The sequence below is a fragment of the Ooceraea biroi genome, chromosome 9 (assembly GCF_003672135.1).
Source record: "Ooceraea biroi isolate clonal line C1 chromosome 9, Obir_v5.4, whole genome shotgun sequence".
NCBI classification, from domain to species: domain Eukaryota; kingdom Metazoa; phylum Arthropoda; class Insecta; order Hymenoptera; family Formicidae; genus Ooceraea; species Ooceraea biroi.
The window spans coordinates 15,536,296-15,555,406 of record NC_039514.1 but is presented as its reverse complement, the minus strand read 5'-3'; the positions used below and the strand labels follow the sequence as shown (position 1 = coordinate 15,555,406).

The 19,111-nt window shown below is 36.7% G+C and overlaps 5 protein-coding genes across 6 annotated transcripts; 3 read left to right on the top strand and 2 right to left on the bottom strand.

The window, feature by feature from the left end:
- The first annotated feature begins 594 nt into the window (after positions 1 to 594).
- On the top strand, positions 595 to 2,045 carry LOC113562513. The gene is made up of 3 exons (XM_026972144.1): positions 595 to 1,236; positions 1,320 to 1,589; positions 1,662 to 2,045. The coding sequence occupies exons 1-3, from the start codon at positions 1,022 to 1,024 to the stop codon at positions 1,801 to 1,803; spliced, it is 627 nt and encodes a 208-aa protein (XP_026827945.1). The 5' UTR covers positions 595 to 1,021; the 3' UTR covers positions 1,804 to 2,045.
- A 36-nt stretch (positions 2,046 to 2,081) lies between these two features.
- LOC105279502 (putative tRNA pseudouridine synthase Pus10) lies at positions 2,082 to 4,908 on the top strand. Its single transcript, XM_026972142.1, has 8 exons — positions 2,082 to 2,223; positions 2,480 to 2,688; positions 2,939 to 3,046; positions 3,147 to 3,454; positions 3,604 to 3,809; positions 3,898 to 4,023; positions 4,099 to 4,291; positions 4,395 to 4,908. The coding sequence occupies exons 2-8, from the start codon at positions 2,554 to 2,556 to the stop codon at positions 4,828 to 4,830; spliced, it is 1,512 nt and encodes a 503-aa protein (XP_026827943.1). The 5' UTR covers positions 2,082 to 2,223; positions 2,480 to 2,553; the 3' UTR covers positions 4,831 to 4,908.
- Positions 4,835 to 6,948, bottom strand: LOC105279501 (aurora kinase B). 2 transcript variants are annotated; one of them, XM_011339326.3, is made up of 7 exons: positions 6,558 to 6,943; positions 6,313 to 6,470; positions 5,986 to 6,177; positions 5,770 to 5,904; positions 5,512 to 5,670; positions 5,120 to 5,351; positions 4,835 to 5,038 (listed from the first exon to the last, which is right to left on the bottom strand). In XM_011339326.3, exons 2-7 carry the CDS (start codon positions 6,417 to 6,419, stop codon positions 4,940 to 4,942), a joined length of 924 nt encoding a protein of 307 aa, XP_011337628.1. In that variant the 5' UTR covers positions 6,420 to 6,470; positions 6,558 to 6,943; the 3' UTR covers positions 4,835 to 4,939. The 2 variants fall into 2 exon arrangements, with proteins under 2 accessions (XP_011337628.1, XP_011337629.1); XM_011339327.3 differs by having other exon boundaries at positions 4,837 to 5,038; positions 5,106 to 5,351; positions 6,558 to 6,948.
- Positions 6,949 to 7,440: 492 nt separating this feature from the next.
- Positions 7,441 to 11,914, bottom strand: LOC105279504 (alpha-soluble NSF attachment protein). The gene is made up of 5 exons (XM_011339330.3): positions 11,666 to 11,914; positions 10,951 to 11,147; positions 10,577 to 10,842; positions 10,303 to 10,476; positions 7,441 to 10,194 (listed from the first exon to the last, which is right to left on the bottom strand). Exons 1-5 carry the CDS (start codon positions 11,755 to 11,757, stop codon positions 10,045 to 10,047), a joined length of 879 nt encoding a protein of 292 aa, XP_011337632.1. The 5' UTR covers positions 11,758 to 11,914; the 3' UTR covers positions 7,441 to 10,044.
- A 341-nt stretch (positions 11,915 to 12,255) lies between these two features.
- LOC105279570 (meiosis-specific with OB domain-containing protein) lies at positions 12,256 to 18,253 on the top strand. Its single transcript, XM_026972143.1, has 8 exons — positions 12,256 to 12,481; positions 13,733 to 13,864; positions 14,126 to 14,394; positions 16,581 to 16,803; positions 16,888 to 17,004; positions 17,156 to 17,318; positions 17,412 to 17,619; positions 17,838 to 18,253. The coding sequence occupies exons 1-8, from the start codon at positions 12,361 to 12,363 to the stop codon at positions 18,036 to 18,038; spliced, it is 1,434 nt and encodes a 477-aa protein (XP_026827944.1). The 5' UTR covers positions 12,256 to 12,360; the 3' UTR covers positions 18,039 to 18,253.
- Positions 18,254 to 19,111: the final 858 nt, after the last annotated feature.

Genomic DNA, 19,111 nt, shown 5'->3' with positions numbered 1-19,111 from the left:
CATCGACGTAGTACAGAATTTGTTACGGTACGACATTCCTGAAAATTTTGTTGCATCTCAGTAACTGAATTAGTAATTCGTTGCTTTAAATCTATCTGGTACTCTCCTGTTAGGAAATCTACGTCGATAGTCTCGTACGGCAGCTCGTGCACTTCCGTCACAGAATCCGTACACGAAATGAATATCGGTGCATTCCTCATTTGAAAACACTTTTGGCATTCTGATAGTAATTGCTAGTTGACACGACGATTGAAATCTAACGGCTACTGTTGTGAAAGTAACAATCATACTGAATCGTTTCAACATAGTGAACACGAATACATGTGAATACACGTAACATAAACGTCTTCGACCTTCCAAATTCTACACCATGTTCCGTTGTTACTTATCTGATATTTCTTTTCAATATTGGTTCATAACTTTGTAATAAAGCATTTCTAAGCAAACTCGATATAAGAATTTTTTCTTATTTCCACTAGTAGAATATGCTCCCGCAGTTTGTCGGTTAAAACCCGGGACACCCTGTATTTTTCCTCGCTCCAACTTATTGCGCCATCAGTGGTGCAGCTATAAAGAACAGACCAGGATAAGCTTATGTACGCATATATGCATATTCAGGTATTGAAGAAAAAGGAAAGAAGAGAGGAAAATCATAGTAAAAGAAATAGAAAATATAGCGTCCGTATATCATCGCTATAGCAGAGAATGAAGTTGACAGTTGGCAGTTTAAAACGGAGTGAAATTGCAATCCAGTTAGCGTTTCGAATGCTTCGGAATACTCTATCCTTTTTCGTCTTTCAAACAGAAAAGAGGAAAGAAAAATATTTTCAAGCGTTTGGAGCATCATTGCAAATGCAGCATGAGAAATTTGAATTACCTCTAGAGTTTTTTCACACTGTATCTATGCACAGGACGTCCGGTAATAGAGATAAAAGTGGACATGCCTAAATTATGAGCGCCGAATTATTTTACTCTGTAGTCTGTCATGTTGTCACCCAGTTGTCATCGGATTTCATGAAGAATGGAAGTGCTACGCGTCCCGAACAGAGTGGTTGACATATCTGAGCCGATATTGGCAGAAGACAGTACGTTTTCTGAACTAGCGTTATCACTGAAAGCGATATTAGAACAATTGGACGAAAAAGCTACTCATCATGATTATTTTGTTGCTTTGCTGCTTGTTCTGTTAGCGGAATCTGGATTTCGTGTGTCCTCTAAATCTGATATTCCAGAACAGTAATATATATGAAATTGTTTGAATCACCTTGCGTAAATGTTGCTATTTAACAACTTTGTTAATTTACGTCGGTTATTTACAGGCAGCAAAATAAAAGGTTGGTCCATATTCCTTCAAGTTGGAAGCAACGGGAGACAGGAGTGTACGAGATAGACCTTGTATTAGATGATTTGGATCATATCCAATCGAAATTAATCGCAATACCTTATGGTGATGTATTAATATTTAATGCGTTTGCATACATAGAGCCCAAAGTCGTTTACAGTATGGCTGTACACTCTTTCAAGTATGTGAACCCATACACGCATAATGTTTATATGCGATATATGAATCTCAAGGAAATATCACACAAGTATGAAAAATATTAATTCGTTATGCCGTTTAAAAAAAATATTTGATGTGATTTATGAAATTGATTTGTCAGTTTTAAGGACACTATGGTTACGCCATTACGAACGGATATATTGTTAACCTCGGGTAGAACAGGTCCTAGCTTTCAATGTCTGCCAAGGGAATTACACAACAAGATTGCAAATATGCGACGTCTGTTAGAATGTCAAAACTGATATGTGCTTCAACACACGCTGAATACGTTCAATGTATACTCGATCTTCAATTTTCGCTAAGTGAGTCTTCCAACTTTCACTTACGCAGTTGTTTATACCATCAATTTTGTTACGTTTTCCATCAGATTCAGATAGTTTAAAAAAAAGATAAATAGTTTTAAAAGAAGGTTTTAGCAAAAAGGATGCCAAATGAATGTAAATATAGTCATAATAGTAATAAAACGTAATTATGTAATAGAATACACAGTTCCACGTTTTCTTTTTTGAAATAGTCTGAACATATGTAACTGTTCTAAGTATATAATAAACTATATAAAAATGTAACTCCAAGTGTGACTGCGAATGGGATCTAGAAACTCTTGGAGTATCGATGCATAAATTTTTGATGATCAGTGGAGGCGTTATTGGTTCCGCTAAAAGGTTGTACATGGGTATCTGCTACAATTGACTTTACTCGCTGTTTTATAAAAAAAAACTGCTTCAGTGATGCTAGGAATTATATCGCTATACAGTATATTGTGCGCAGCAATCCTTTTTCTGTTTTCAAAAAGAAGGGTAGTTTTTGGATAGAAGTGTTTTGATGCATTTGTAGTGCTAATAGCTACAGCCATTATTCTTGAGACGCGACGAATGACATTTTTAGGTTATGCGGTTTGATCATGAAGCATTTTTGCAGGTTATATGTCTGAGGAAGCGTTTCGAGCGTTTCAACTCATAACATTGATCGTGACTTGAGTGTTTGATGTAAAGATGAATATTATTTCTACGAAGGAAGAGGAGACGGTTCTCCGTTTTTTGAAATCGCATGGCTGTTGTTTGAGATGCCGTTTGCGCTTTATGGGATGCCGTACAACACAATGCAATTTTTCCGAATTTGCAGCACGTGTAAGTCTTATTAATATAGAAAAAAAAGTAAAAGTAATATTAACATAAATTTTTATAATAATGAGCAAGTTTGTAATATCATAATTACTTTAATTTATGTAATTTGGAGTAAAAATGTTTTGCAATTTATGTGTAAATTATGTAATAACATTAATATCAACCAACATATCAGCTAAACTGTATTAATTTTTTATTAGATTATTTTTAATTAATTGAGAGAAAGGTTCATGCTTCTCTGTATTTATTATAGGCAGATCACACGGATGTATCAGATAATATTTCTTCTGAACAAGAAACGCCTTGTGTTGTGTGCTTGGGAATCCTTCAAGATAAGATACAGGAAACTGTAATCGCAAAAGTATGTCAAATATTAGCAATGGATATAAATCCCCGTGCACATTTTATTTGCTATCACTTTTTCATAAATCACTTAATTACATTCTTGTTATGTATTACAGATTGCGGACAAGGTAGAGCAAAACGATTACGACTGTGGAACTTTCACGTGTGCACTAACTATTCCTGTATCGATAAGGCTCAGAGAACACATATTGTACGCTTATATGTCCAAAGAGACGAATATTGACGAATCTATCGTAAGTGTTCTTAGAACAAAGCTACAAAATGTCAAAGATGTCTGGAAGTTGTTTACGATCCCAAAACTTGAGCAAGCTATAAGAAAGCGTGCGGATCTATCGATGCCATCACCTTTTCTCGTTGAAGTCTTCTTAGAGCACGACGACGATAAGACGATATTTAACGAACTGTAAGCATTAAAAAAAATTTAAGTCATTTGAGAGAAACGAAACCGGGTAATAACAATATTTAAAAAGAATATTTAGGTGAGGGAAAATTGCGTTCCTGTTATAAGCGCATCCGAAGAAAGTTCCACTGATCTCTTGCTTCCACTTCTAGAATGGACAAGCACAAAGGATGCAGTAATAAACAGAGGAGGAGCAAGCACAATGATAATAAGTTCAGCAGGAAGAATATCGAGACTCTGCTGAGCGAGATGACGGACGAGCAACTCAGGCAACGTTTCGCGCTTTCGCAAATCGCATCGAGAACGTTCGTTCGCGTGGACACTGTTCTGTGTTCTCACAGCAGTATTTTCATAGGAGGTATCGAGACGCGACTAAAGCGACGCGATTATTATTCATGAGCGCCGGAACGCGACAAGAAATCTCTTGTACAACTTTAGAATTTCAGGACGCTACAACAAACTCTCGAGAGAACTCAGTCAGACACCGTGGTTCGTGAACGGTGAGAAGAAAGTGGAGACGTCGGTGCAGGATCTGCTGTGTAATCCTATCGCGGAGGCAGTAAAGGCAGAATGTGCGTTCCGACTATGCTTACTCACGTTGTCGTTTTTGCATTTTCAATAATGCTACGCTGTTTATGTTTGCACAGCTATAAAATTTTTATCGTCGGGAAGGGAAGACGTCGATGTCAGGAACGTGTATGACGGCCGACCGTTCGCGGCCGAGCTGTTGAATCCTCGCATGACGAACATCACGGGCGAACTTCTGACGTGTCTAGCTACTACAATCAATCAATCGACTAAACAGGTCAAAATAACGTCAGGCTTGAAGATTCTCTCGAAGTACGTTGCCAGACTAATAATTTATCAGATCTTTAAAATATTGCGATCGAATAAAGAAATTGTACTAATCGAACATGTACTAAATGCGCACGCATATTTCCAGGTTCGACTTGAAAAAGCTCAAGGAAGGCGAGAATGTTAAAACAAAGTTTTACCGGGCGCTATGCGTCTGTCGAGGCGTGAGCAGCGACAGTTTGCCGCGACTGGAAAATCTGAACAAATTAAAAGACGTTAAAATCGTGCAGAGGACACCGGTGAGAGTGCTTCACAGGCGACCACTGAGTCCGCGAACGCGCGTAGTTTACGAGATGCGCGCGCGTTGGGCGAAGCGACACGAGCTGGAGGAACTGCTGCACACCGCTGCCGAAAGCGCAGATACGTTTTTTGTTCTCGATGTCAAGACGCAAGCGGGCACATACGTGAAGGAGTTCGTGCACGGTGACTTTGGCAGGACCAAGCCGAGTTTGCGCAACTTTTTAAACACTGAAGTAGATATCATTGCGTTGGACGTTACCGGTATCAACTTAAAATGGCCGTAAAAAGTGTAATTGATACTTTGATACTGTATTTATGGAATTATAATAAAAGCATCAGCATTAAATACATAAAATATAAAATGAACGAGAAATAATGTTGTCCCTGCTTAGCTTAAGCTTGTGGTTTAGGCAAAGTTTTGTGCTCTAATATCCAGGGATGTCTCTTAACCGCGGCCATGGAAATTCGCTCTGAGCTCTTCTTTTTGATCAGCTGTGTAAAAATAAATCGATAAATTAGTGATTTTTATTATATATATATATATATGTTTTATACGTACAGCATAAATGTTACCTTGGATATAAGATCTTTGGCGCCAGGTTTAATCTGTTCTGGCCACTGTATATTTATAGCTCTTATCTTCGCGTAAGTTTCTTGCGTGGATCCGCTTAAGAAGGGTGGCTGTCCCGTGAGGAACTCGTAACAGAGAATTCCCAGGCACCAATGGTCAACATAGATGTCATAAGATTGTCCCATTACCATTTCTGGTGGTAGATAATCTAACGTTCCACACAATGTGTCCCGCCTGAAAGATTAACGTGTACCATGAATCTGATTTTCCAAATCCAAACGCAATCAACATTAAGGTAATAATTAATAATTATTATTATTTCTTGTAACAAGCTGTTAATATATAGAAATTATATAAAATATCAGTTATTAAATCAGTTTATCTTTGTACTTACTTATTGGATGGTGCGTGCACAGACCATCCAAAATCTGCGAGCTTTATATCTCCGTTATATGTAAGCAATAAGTTCTCCGGCTTTATATCTCTGTGAATCACATTGTTTTTGTGACAATATTCCAAAGCGTCAGCCACCTGGTAAGTATACTTAGCGGACCTAAAAGCAGATTTTAAGCGTTCAATAATTTATATAAATAGCATTATAAATGCTACAATATGCAATATAACATATACGACAATTTGTACAAGTACTTACAAGTGTTCGTTAAATCTTTCATTCGGTTGACGTTTCAGTTCCTTATACAATTCACCTCTCGCGGCAAATTCCAACACTAGATAGATTCTCTTATTGTCGTGAAAATATGTTAACAATTGAAGAATATGTGGATGTCTACAAAATATGCACGAGAGATAATATTTAATTACCTCCCAAAAAAATAATAAAATACCTTTCAAAAGATGCTGTATATACCTTAAATGTGTCTGTATCTCAATTTCTCGCATTACTTGCTTCTCCACACGCCCCTTTACCAATTCAACTTTATACAGTGTCTTTAGGGCAACCATGTATTGTGTAGTTTTTTCTCTAGCTAAATATACACGTCCAAATTTTCCCCTTCCTAGAGGCGATCCAATTTCAAAATCGTCTAAACTCCACTGATATCTGTTTAATTTCATACAAATGAAATGCATAAAAACTTGGCAATATTTATGAAGATACTCATCCAATATACATAATGCTTCTTAAATCAGATTTACGTTTGATGATACTCAATATAAGGATACTAATCTATGTGACCTTTTGCCTCTGTTGTTGACACGTTCCACCATTTTATGAACTGTACTTTGTATAACTTCATTCGCCTCAGATGTAGTTGGCATTTTAAACATTTTTACACTGGTCATTATAAACAATAGTAAGTAAAATAGTATATTATACAATATTTATATATCTCACTGAAAATAAAATTAACATGTAATATACGAATTATTTATTTATCAATGAGAATCAGTAAACTAATAAATTAATTAAATTATGCATACCACTTTTTGTAAATTGATTTCAGGTTTAGAAGTTTAGTAAACGAAATCTGTATTTTCTCACACACTTATCAGTATTCACAATATCGCTCAAGATCAAATCACTAAGGATTCTTACTAATTATTTACTCCTTTCTTGTTAACATTAATCTGTAACTATTCGAACAGTTTTCCAAAGCAATATAAAAACGGAAAATTACAACAAAATTCTTACAACTTCTTACAGAGAAGTATCAATCACTGTATGCTTTATGTTGCTCGTCAACTGACATTTCCCTCGCGTTTAAACTTTGAATTTTAGGGTTATATCAAACGACATCTGCAGATCATCCGTTGTATTAACACACCAGCTGATCGAGCATCTTGCTGTAATTGAAACTGATTGGTGGATACCAGATTTGAGATTTTCTGTTTAGTAACAAAAATATATAAACAAATTCTGATTTTGAAATGTTTTTGAATTATTAGCTTTAAATTCACATTTTTGCTTGTTATATATTTACATTGTATATTCATGGATGACACTAATAAAAATTTTTTCTTTTAATTAATTTCGCATGCTTTAATTAATGCCTTGTTCAATAAATCGTGTTTGTATATAAAATTTTCTAAAATTTAGTAAAATTTATTAGAAATTTTCAAAATTAAATAAATTAATGTTACATTTATGATATATTTATTTAGAGATAACTATTATTATGTACCTAAAATAATATATTAGTTATTCGAACATATAAGATTAGAATCGCAAACATATTTAAAATTATTCTATAAATGGACTTTTAATAATAATCTCTATATAATTTTTATTAAGTACATTAACTTCTAATAAAGTTTCATGTAATTCTTGACATGTTTATTATGTCAAAGAAAATGTAAAAAGTGGTTACATATATTTATTTTTTAATGTGAAATGCATAATAAATACTAACAGCAGTTATTACACAATCAAATGGTAAAATTAAAATTTAACTTGTTAATACTTACTCATCTATAACAATCAAATATACAAAGGACAAAAAATAAACAAAATGTATATAAGTAGAAAATTAAAATCTTATATAAGAAACACAAGAGTTTGTCTTGTTACAATTGCGTTTGTATGTAAATTGTATATATTCTGTTGTGTGTGTAACATTATCTTATTAAATTATAGAACTGGCAGACAAAAAATATTAGTATATATATATCCACATATACATATTTAAATACATAACAAAAAGAAACAATTCATCATACAATATATATATGAAATAGAATAAATCCTTTGTTAAAGATCTGTTATGTATAACAATAAATCATGCCAGTATCACACAAAACAAATCGGAATTTCATTTTTCTAACATTTTGTTAATGTGTATTATTCTAGAGTAAATAAAGTTAGACAGACATTAAACAATACGTAGTGCCCTTCTTTAAGAAATATCAAATTTATGTAGAAGCATATGATTGTCGACTGTACAGGATATAACGATATAAATGTCGATGCCACGCACAATTAATGTTATTTTTATAAGCGTGCCTGATGTATACAAATCGCACGAATACGCGCGCAATGAAGCGATCACATCGACATCGTTAAATCCTGTGTGAACAGTGCACAATGTTTTAGGCAAAACATGGTAAATGTACAACTCAAATGCGTTGATCACTGTAAGCTAGAAATAAAATGAATTATTGTTAGCAATGATAACAGTAGACACATTCTGCGAAACATCATAATTAAAACAACTACTAAAATGCTTATCATGTAAATCCTTATATTAGGACTATACAAAGATTTCATATAATCTGCATGATTTTCCCTCGCACGCTTCTTCCGGAAAACAACGTACGCCATGTGTGTAGAGTCTGAAAGTTTTATTATACGTGTCCTCTCCCTCTTCTTTAATGAGTATACATATGCTTACGCTAGTGCATGTTTCATTATTCATGTGCATGCAAATAGTTCTTACTACTCCTAGTTAACAGCGGAATTTTATTTATTTTTTTATATTATATATTGTATATCCTTGAAACGTACCAATATACCTGCTCTTATATAAAATGCAAAGATTCTCAATACGATCGTCGTCAAATGAATTTCGAGCATTACGTTCGCTAAATTATAGATTTATGCTTATGTGTACCCTGCAACTGCTATGGCATTAATTCATTCGAGTTCCCTAACATTCATAGTTACGTTTTGCATCTATCGTATCAATCCTCCATAAGTTAAATCAAATCAGGTGACTCGTACAATGTGTCGTGAAATTACGGCTACGTTATATCGCTCACGATGAATGAACCATAAAAACGAATTACAGAACATGGAAAGAGAATGTAGAAAACCCTACATCCGATCATTATTCCATCTATAAATGCACTTCGCGATCGTGTTCCCTATTTGTTTCCTTTTAATAGTTTTGCAAGAGTACACTTGTCCATAGGCGATACGTACTAATTAGATTAGACACTAATATTATTGCGAAAAACATTCTGTAATGGCTATAGCAATGTGTGTATCGTCAGTTTAATATTGGGAAGGAATATGTATAATGTACGCGCTGGCATACGAGTTAATTCAAACGACAAACTGTAAACCTAAATAGTAGCAGCCATATTTTCGAATAAAACGAACAACGCAAAAGATAGAGAAGGATGGACTAGATGGAAACAAACACGGTAGAAACAAAATAAACTAAGATTGAAAAATTTACCAAATAAATGTACATTATTATATTCGTTACCTTAACAGCAACAGTGCAATACAAGGATAACAAATGACGAAGTCGTGCTTCATAATAGAATAACTCCTCATAATTTTTTAAAAATGAAATATATTAGTAGTTATGTTTTTATAAAGAAATAAAGGAAAGTCATCCTCTGTTAAATGTAAATTATATACATTCAAATAATATACAGTATTTGCTTGTTTGTTACAAGTCAGCCAAAGGTGAAAAAATTGAATAAGATATTGATCAACATGATATACTATTTGAAATTCGAACCTAAAGGATCATGATCGAATTAATTTTTAGATAGCAAGCATTTACAGAAGAATGATATATATATATATATATATATATATATATATATAAATAAGGTAAGCACAAGGTAAGAGTTTTCTAGACTTACTAACAATTACTTTCTAACAAAAACAAAAATATAATACTCGCCAAAGTACCTAATAGTAGGACTGCGTATTTTGCGTAATAAAAAATATAACTATGAGGCTGTAATGTTCGAAGTAATCGTCTCTCACATTCCTTGTATAATCACGTTTTATGATTTCGATAGATAACAAAACGACTTAAAGGGATCTGCAGATAAATAACGAAAATCGATTGAAAGCACGAGGGGCAATTACATGAGCAATTTATATCCGGATATAAAAAATGAAAACTACTTTAGTTTCCGCTAAAAGCAGGACACGACTTAAAAAGGAGTATACACGAAGTTGGAATAATAATATCGTTGCCAGAAAATAGCGCAGACGAGAAACAACTGATCAGCGCAGATCCGAATTATCGCTAATTTGCTTTTTTATACGTAATAATACTGTTGTATACCACTGATCCAATCTTGAAATCGAATCGTACTCCTTCACCACTTCTGTGTAACCCTCGAGGTTTTGCTCCTCCAAGTGTTCTATCAGCGCCTGTGGATGTACACAAATTATCAAACGACATTATATAAACAGGTTTATCAACATTTATCGAATGAAAGAAAGTTAAACTTAAGCGTGGAAGTAAGCGTGAACACCCACTTTTATTAGTTTATACTCTCTGGAATCTTGAAAAGCAGGATACTGCTCCTGATAACGTTCGATCGCGTATTGAGCGTTCAACGAATCCACGCACAAGTGACACAACGCAGCGCGGAAGAAGTATTCCTTGGCGCTGTACTTTAGTAAAGAACTTTCTAATGACGTGGAGGCAACCTGCAAAACAAATCGAAAACAAATTTGTATTCGAGTCATCTCAGCTTAGATTTGCGGAAATTTTAATAATTTATTACTGCAGGAATTTCGAGCCCTTTACCTGTTCATAAATCTGAATGGCTTTATCGTAATTCTCAAGTTGCGCGGCGTATTGCGCAACTTTAAGTAGACACTTGTTCGCGGAGGAATTGCTTTCTTCACCGCGGAAGTAATCCGCTGCTTGTTCATAATGATGCACCGCGCGTTCCAAATCGACCGCTTCGCTCTCATAGATCTCGGCTATGCTTTGGTGATGCTTTGCCGCCATTGTAAAGCGACCCATGTCAGTATAAATCTCGATGGCTTTTAACAAGCAACTAATCGCCTCTGCAAGAAAAGGAACCATCGAGCACGTTAAATTTATCGTATCATTTTGTTTAGCAAATAAACAACAATTTGATTAAAATTTCGCTGTCCGTAGAGTCACTGTCGTACCATTTGTATCAGACTTTTTGAAGCAATTGGCAGCATCCACATAATTGTTAGCTGCGTCATGACGACTACCCGCCTTTGCGTGTAAATCAGCAGCATCGTAAAACGCTTTCCCTGCCGAACTCCATTTCTTTGCCATTTTGAACATATTTGCTGCCCGTTGATAACATTCTACCGCTTCCTCGACTTTTGATGAACTCCTGTAAAGTTAACCATTTGACTAACTAATTTAACGGTGATATTTAGGTAAGCAGACGTCATTATCTCGTGATACTGCACATTATCAGTTGCAGTCTATGCAAAACCAATGAAAGCGTGACTCGTCAATGTAAGGAAATGCGTTGCAACTATGATTACTATTCGCAAGAGAATATCGCGACGGATAAAAATACGCAAAATATACCGGAGAAAATATATTTAAGAGAAAACCAACACGCTGAGAAACGTCTTGGACAAAACCTCGGTTGTACGTGTCAAACAATAATACCGTACACAGATGTTACGCATCAACGTACGGCATATACACACATGCAGAATCGCGACCTGTTATTTTTTAGACGACGTGAGCCGAATAATGCGCAGTACCATCGATCGTCGAAGCACCGTGCACTTTGGAACTCGCGATCGAGCGGGCACGACCGCGCGACACAAGACTGAGAGAAGCGGGATTTATCCGTTCGCGATCGGGCGAGTTCAAGTGATAAATCGATCAGCTTACCCGAATAGAGCGCCGAAGAAGCCCTTCGATGACGACAGCTTTCTTTCGGCCTCCGCGACCAGTTGCAACGCCTTCTGCTCGTTATCGGCCATGACGAGGTCGTTCGATCGTCCTTTTCCCTTGCAACCTTTGTAGAATCTCAGGCGTCCCGACTCATCAATCGTACTCGACAAATCCCACCCCCCGTGTCCCTCAACGTCGCTAAACTCGGTGAGCACGGCGATGAGTCGCGAGTGTCATTGGAGTCAGGATCGCCACTATCCTGCGTTTCGGATCGCGATCGCAATGCAGCGTCCCACCGCGAGTAAAGCCTTGTGTCCACGATCAAAGTTCTAGGTCCGAGAAATGTGTAGCCAATCAGCATGCAGCTTTTATGTAAAAACTGTAAGTTCATTGGCTACACATTTCTCGAAACTAGAACTTTGACAAAGTTCTTGGACACAGGCCTTAACGCTCATTGGCTGACGACGCTCGTGTCCCTAGGAAAGGACCGTTTCCCATTGGTCGGGAATCCGGCAGAGTTCGGAGCGAGTGAATTGCGCAGAAATCGCGCGATCGTTGGCAGCAGCGAGAATTCGACTCGTGATTTCGAATCTTCCGCGCAAGTGTCACGCGAGTATCATCCCAAGAATTTATTAGAGTTCTTTATCGAGACTCGTCGATCGCTGACTTGACAAACGTACGCTGCGAGAAACATGTCCTTTTTGTATAGACAGGAGATAAAATCGTTACAGGACGGAACGCAGAACACCTTCGTGATCGGCGTGATCATAAGTAGCGCGAACGTCAGGACGTTCGATGCTACTCGAACGAAGTGTACGTATTCTCTTATCCCAGTAAGCAAAATGTGTGCGATCTGCCAGCAGATTGGCAACGGATTACTGCAGAAGTTGATGGCAAATTGGCGTCCGTTGTGTCCGCATTAGGATAGTGATCCGCCAGCAGAGCCTGCTAACGGACTCTGACGGCAGATCGGCGGCAGAAACCGAGCGGGGTCTGTTAACATCTGACGGCAGATTGACGGCAGGGACCGAACAGAATCTGCAGCTTTTGGCCGTTCATATTCACGATATATTAAAGCACGTGTTTACTTTTAACACGCTATAAATTGGCATTTTATATTACCATGTGTTAAAAGAACGCACTTGTTTGTTAAATTAAAGTACATTTGGCTTGATGCGTCTTTCTGACAGTTCGTTGCATAATCTCTCTCTTATTGTTAATTTATTCTAACCCGAAGTCCGAATCTTGCTTTCGAACTTCGGATTGCTCGTGGCGTGCGTGCACTACGTGGACGTTGTCCATGGGAGCCTCTGTGCCGCAAGTGCAAAAATTTTCAGAAAAATTAATATTGTCGTGCCAAGGCGCGTGTATTAACTTATATAACTGTTGGGCTAAATCTTAACATCGAGTAAGAACTCGACGCGTGCACCGCATGGCGGTGCGGAGCGAAAACACATATTCATAGCCGTGTCAATTTGAATACCGTCAAAAGCTGCAAATCCTGTTCGGTTTCTGCTGCCAGTCTGCCGTTAGATTCCGCGCGCGCAGATCTTGCTCGGTTTCTGTCGACAATCCGACTTCGAGCCATGTTTGCGGATTCTGCTCGGTTTCTGCCGCCAATCTGTTCTTAGATTTTGTGAGCAAGCTCCGTTACATTTCTGGCACCAATTCGTCGAATTAATCGTTAATAACAACTTCTGTATCAAATTTGTTGTCTTTTGGCTGGCAATAGTTGATAGCAGATGGTTAGCATCATCTGCTTTCGGCAGACTTGGCTATCTGGGTTGTTATCTCGCATTTGTACTTTTTTATTTAAACTACTCGGTTGATTCGAAAGTATAAAAAGGAGCTGACTCGCGAAAACATTTATCTCTCGAGAAGGATTTCGTGTCATATTACATGTCAAGACAATTGTCAAGTTAATCAATGAAGAACTGTATATTAATTATTATTTCTTTGTTGAATCTCATTTTTTTAATTTGTTGCTTTAATTTTTCGCTCGAAATAAAGAGAAAAGCGAAATAACTTTGTTCTTCTTCTTCATGATTATTTATTGATTTGCAGTTCATAAAGGTGAACGTAGCGTGTGGGCGTTTACCTTGCGCGATTCCGATGAGGACTTTATTAACGTGACGGTATGGGGCAGTACGGAATTCGTAAAGAAATTGTCGTCCACATTTACCATCGGATCCGTAGGTGCATAAATATTCCTCACCGATAATTAATTATTCTACATGCAATTACGTACAGAAGCGAATTAATTAATATTACCGTTACTATAATTTCTATAATTGATACCATAAATTATTTTAATCAACTTTAAACTACTAGAATTAATATTCTCAATAATTATATGCGTAACATTAATAAATTATACGTTAATTTTCTCGCGAATGGAAAAGAAAACGCATTTGTAAGAAATATCGATCATTTTTGCGAAGAATATTTGCGTTACAGTGGAAGTGATAAGCGCGAAAATTGCGAAGCGCCAGCCGCACGACAAGGATGAACGATTCGTACCGTCAACGTCCAGCCCTTACTCCCTGATCGTGAACGAGGGTGCGGCCGTCATACAATGCCACGACGCACCCACTCGTCAACAATATGTTAGCTTACTGACGCGACCGGTTAAAAGCGTTACCTTTGCGAAAAGCTTGAAAGCCATTCTGGACAATATCGAGGCCCTGTGCGATCGCTTTGTGGATCTTCTGGTCGTCGTCACGTTCGTAAGTCACGACAAATAATTAACGTACCGGATCTGTATCGTTTCCCGAAGTAATAAGACACCCAGCAAACACAGTCATATAACAATGATATTGCCATAATATAACAGAATGTAACACGCAATATAACATGTTCGTTACATGTAACGTACATGTTAGTTGTAATTTCCCACTCAAACGAAATTGCAGTAATATAACAGTAATATAACGTGTTACTAAAATGTTATTTAAATGTTATATAAATGGAATATACAGGGTGTTTCCTAAGTAAGTAGACAAACTTAAGGAGGATATTCCTTGGCTTATTTTAAGAAGAAAAGGTCATATAAACATATGTCCTAAACTGCTTTGTTTTCCAAAAAAAGTACATCACTGTTTTCGTTCACTTTTCGGATAGCGTGCTTTTGCAGTACGAGTCAACAGCGATGGGGATGGAGTGGGGATGGAGTGGGGATGGTCTCGCGGCGCCGCAAGCGAACACTCGTTTCAGACTGCGCCGCGCGGCCGCCGCGAGACCATCCCCGCTCCATCCCCACCGCTGTTGACTCGTACTGCAAAAGCACGCTATCCGGCATCACTGCTATCACGTTATCTTTGACGCAAACTTTATTAGTTCCTATTAAGTTTAGTAATTTTATTAATTATGGTAAATTACACAAACGCCGAAATGGCAGATATGCATTTCGTGTACGGTCTTGCTAATGGAAACGCTCGTCAAGCAAGACGTATTTACAATGACAGATACTTTTTTTTGGAAAACAAAGCAGTTTAGGACATATGTTTATGTGACCTTTTCTTCTTAAAATAAGCCAAGGAATATCTTCCTTAAGTTTGTCTACTTACTTAGGAAACACCCTGTATATTATTTATTCTTTCTTCCTCTCTCTACAACTACAGGTGCACGTTTAATTTATTTTCCTAAACGTTATGTACAAGTTCGTACTTTCCTCTTATTTATATTCGTTCAAAAATGTACCACTTCATCGTAGAAATGGACTTACGACACAAGTTGTGCCCTGCCGTGATCACCGTTCCTATACAGGGTGTCCCGGGTTTTAACCGACAAACTGCGGGAGCATATTCTACTAGTGGAAATAAGAAAAAATTCTTATATCGAGTTTGCTTAGAAATGCTTCATTACAAAGTTATAAACCAATATTGAAAAGAAATATGAGATAAGTAACAACGGATTTTTTCACAAAAATATAAATTATCTACGCAATGATTTAGTGACGCGTTTCAAAATGTTGTCCTTGCACATCGATACAAGCTAGACATCGACGTAGTACAGAATTTGTTACGGTACGACATTCCTGAAAATTTTGTTGCATCTCAGTAACTGAATTAGTAATTCGTTGCTTTAAATCTATCTGGTACTCTCCTGTTAGGAAATCTACGTTGATACTCTCGTACGGCAGCTCGTGCACTTCCGTCACAGAATCCGTACACGAAATGAATATCGGTGCATTCCTCATTTGAAAACACTTTTGGCATTCTGATAGTAATTGCTAGTTGACACGACGATTGAAATCTAACGGCTACTGTTGTGAAAGTAACAATCATACTGAATCGTTTCAACATAGTGAACGTGAATACATGTGAATACACGTAACATAAACATCTTCGACCTTCCAAATTCTACACTATGTTCCGTTGTTACTTATCTGATATTTCTTTTCAATATTGGTTTATAACTTTGTAATAAAGCATTTCTAAGCAAACTCGATATAAGAATTTTTTCTTATTTCCACTAGTAGAATATGCTCCCGCAGTTTGTCGGTTAAAACCCGGGACACCCTGTATATATTTTGTATTATATTTTGCGTGCGAGAAACGAAGCCATCCACCGGACAACTCGACATCTGAATGTTAAAAATGATATGTAACATAGACATAATATGCAAATATTACAGTTATATAATATCGCATATTTCAGTTATATTACTGTTATATTATTATAACCAATGTATAACAGAGCAATATAACAGTTTTATAACGCAGTTACAGTTTTATATTGCAGTTACAAAGTAAATTATGCAACCTCAACATTAATAACATATAACAGTTGTTATATTACGTGTTACTTCTGTGTTATATAATAGTTATATTTTGTGTTTGCTGGGTAAGAGATTCAATTAATTGTTTACTGACTGATCGGTTGACTCGTCGATCGATTGTACTCGTTGCAGGTCGCAGACGTGCGCAACGTTATAACCCGGGACGGACGCGCTTTAACGTGTCGCAGCTTCGAAGTCACGGATGGATCGACGCAAAACACGGTGTCGCTGGTACTGTGGGACAAGGATTGGGTCGAGAGATCCGCGCTTTGGGAAGCGAAACAGACGGTACTGTTCTTAGTGGACGCCCGTATCGCGTACGACGAGTACAAGAAGAAAACGGCGTTGAGCATATGTATGTTTTTGCTGCATAACTGCGCTGATCTCTTCGAGAAATCGGCGCACTTGATTACAATATCGTTTTTTTTGTTATACACAGCGAAACGAACGCTGATCACGGAGAATCCAGACGTACCGCAAGCCACGAGCGTTAAAAGCGCGGTGCAACATCATGAATCTGATACCATATGCAGCGATCCGTTCGCCGTACCAAACCGTGAGAATCGCAAGCCATCGACTTATACGTCGAAATTTAAAATAAAAATAAATATTAAATATATATAAAATTAATTACTTCGCATATTGTAAGAAATATTTTAATATTAAAATTAGAACATTGGCACAATTAACATTTTACGCTTTGACAGCGGATACCGTCACAACCGTAATGACGATACAGCAAGTCACGGAGAAGTTGCAAAAGAAAGCGCTCGCGGAGGACGAGAGATTGCAATTCGCAACGATCGTGAAGGCTTCGGTGATCGAGATCAATCTCGACGGTCCGCTCAAAACTGTGGTATCTATAAAATGGTACGCTCCCTTCAAAATATTATATATATTTATTTAATTATTTAATAAGTAGAGAATTGGCAGTAAGTTTACTTCCGTTCTCCCTTTTTTCAGTGCCCTGTGTAAAAGGATCGTCGCTGACGTGCAAGATTCGTGTATGAATCTGAGTTGCCCGTCGGGTAACGGAATGCGTGCACCGTCGAACACCGTAAAGTTTAATGTAAAAGTCAATTTGAAGGATGACACGGGATATCTCATCGGTTGTCGTTTGATCGGTGACGTCGCGGAGCGCGTCTTGGGTTGCACAGTCGATGAATTTCAGGTATTCCATTCACATCAATGTCAATCATGTTCAAGTTATATTCATGCGACGTTCGAAAGCTTTTTATTCTATATTTATCATAAACGAATAAATGATTATATAAAAAGTAATGAAAATAAGATTATAATTAAAATTGTAAGGTGTTCATACAATGCTCATGTATAATTAATAAAATTAATTGTTGCGTTCATTAAATACGACGTACGTGATTACTGCAGGCAATGACGGTGGAAGAACGTAATGAACTGAAGTGGATGTACTTGCTAGAGAAGTACAATATTTGCCTGCACATTCTTGGGCCGACTCCTGCCTTCCCACGTGCTTTGTACAACATTTTATCGATTCAGCATTGCGCAAACGAAAAACCGGAAACGGAAACGACAAATGAATATACCACAACTACGGATTTTCAGGATTAAAAATATTCTTTTTTTAATTACTCTTTCAATATACATTATGATTTATCACAATGATAAAATATTAGTAAATATACATATATAGTTTCTTTTATTTTCTGTATGTATAAGTACTTTATAGACATGTTAATTGTTTTGTTTAAAATACTTGTAATATTCGAACTAAATAACAAAGCCTCGAAATATTGAATAAAATACACATCATTGTTTGAAGAAAATGTATAGTGTACACATGTATCCCAGGCAGCCACATTGGTTTCAAAACCCTTTCATAAACGTTTTGCCGTAACGTTTATTTAGGAGAAACGTTTCTTTTTCGGTAAAAAAACGTTTCAGAAACCATCAGAAAAATATTTATCAATTCTATATATATCAGTGCCTCAAAGATAGACAGAGTTAAGTCACATTTTTGTAAAAAACTAGATTTTTATATTTTATGAATTACTCTCTAAATTTCGTGTAGTGGAATCTCACTCTTTTGAAATATCACTTCAAGTAACAGTGATCTTAAAAGTTTCATAAGAAAAGAAGAAGAAAAGAGTATTGGATCGGTTTTCCGGATGGTTATTTATAAGGTGATAACAAATGTTACTTGCGAGAACGTCACGTCTGGCCTGGCCATCTATCGGTCGCTTGGTGAATCAGAGGTGGGAATCGCACCCGCTTGTGTTGATTTTTGTCTCTTGTTCCATAATCGAGTACATTGAAACGTATGATGTAAAAATAATGAATACTCGCAAAGTAAGTAGAAATTACTATTTTTTCTATATTAATTATATAATTTCAAATCAATTTAATAAAACACATTTTTCGTTTCTGTGGAAAGGTGAAAAATACGTTTTTAAAATTGAGGTCTAAAAACGGTTTCTATTGAAACCTTTTCTTAAATGGTACTTTATGTTTCTTAGACATTAGATACGTCTAAGAAACATATATTAGGCTAACATGTGCTGCCTGGGATATGTTATGTATGGACACATGCGTGGGATGTTATTATGTCCATCTCTATAAATAATTCCAAACGTTCACTGGATAATATATATGACTTTATTAAAGCGTGCGATAACTTCGGGTTC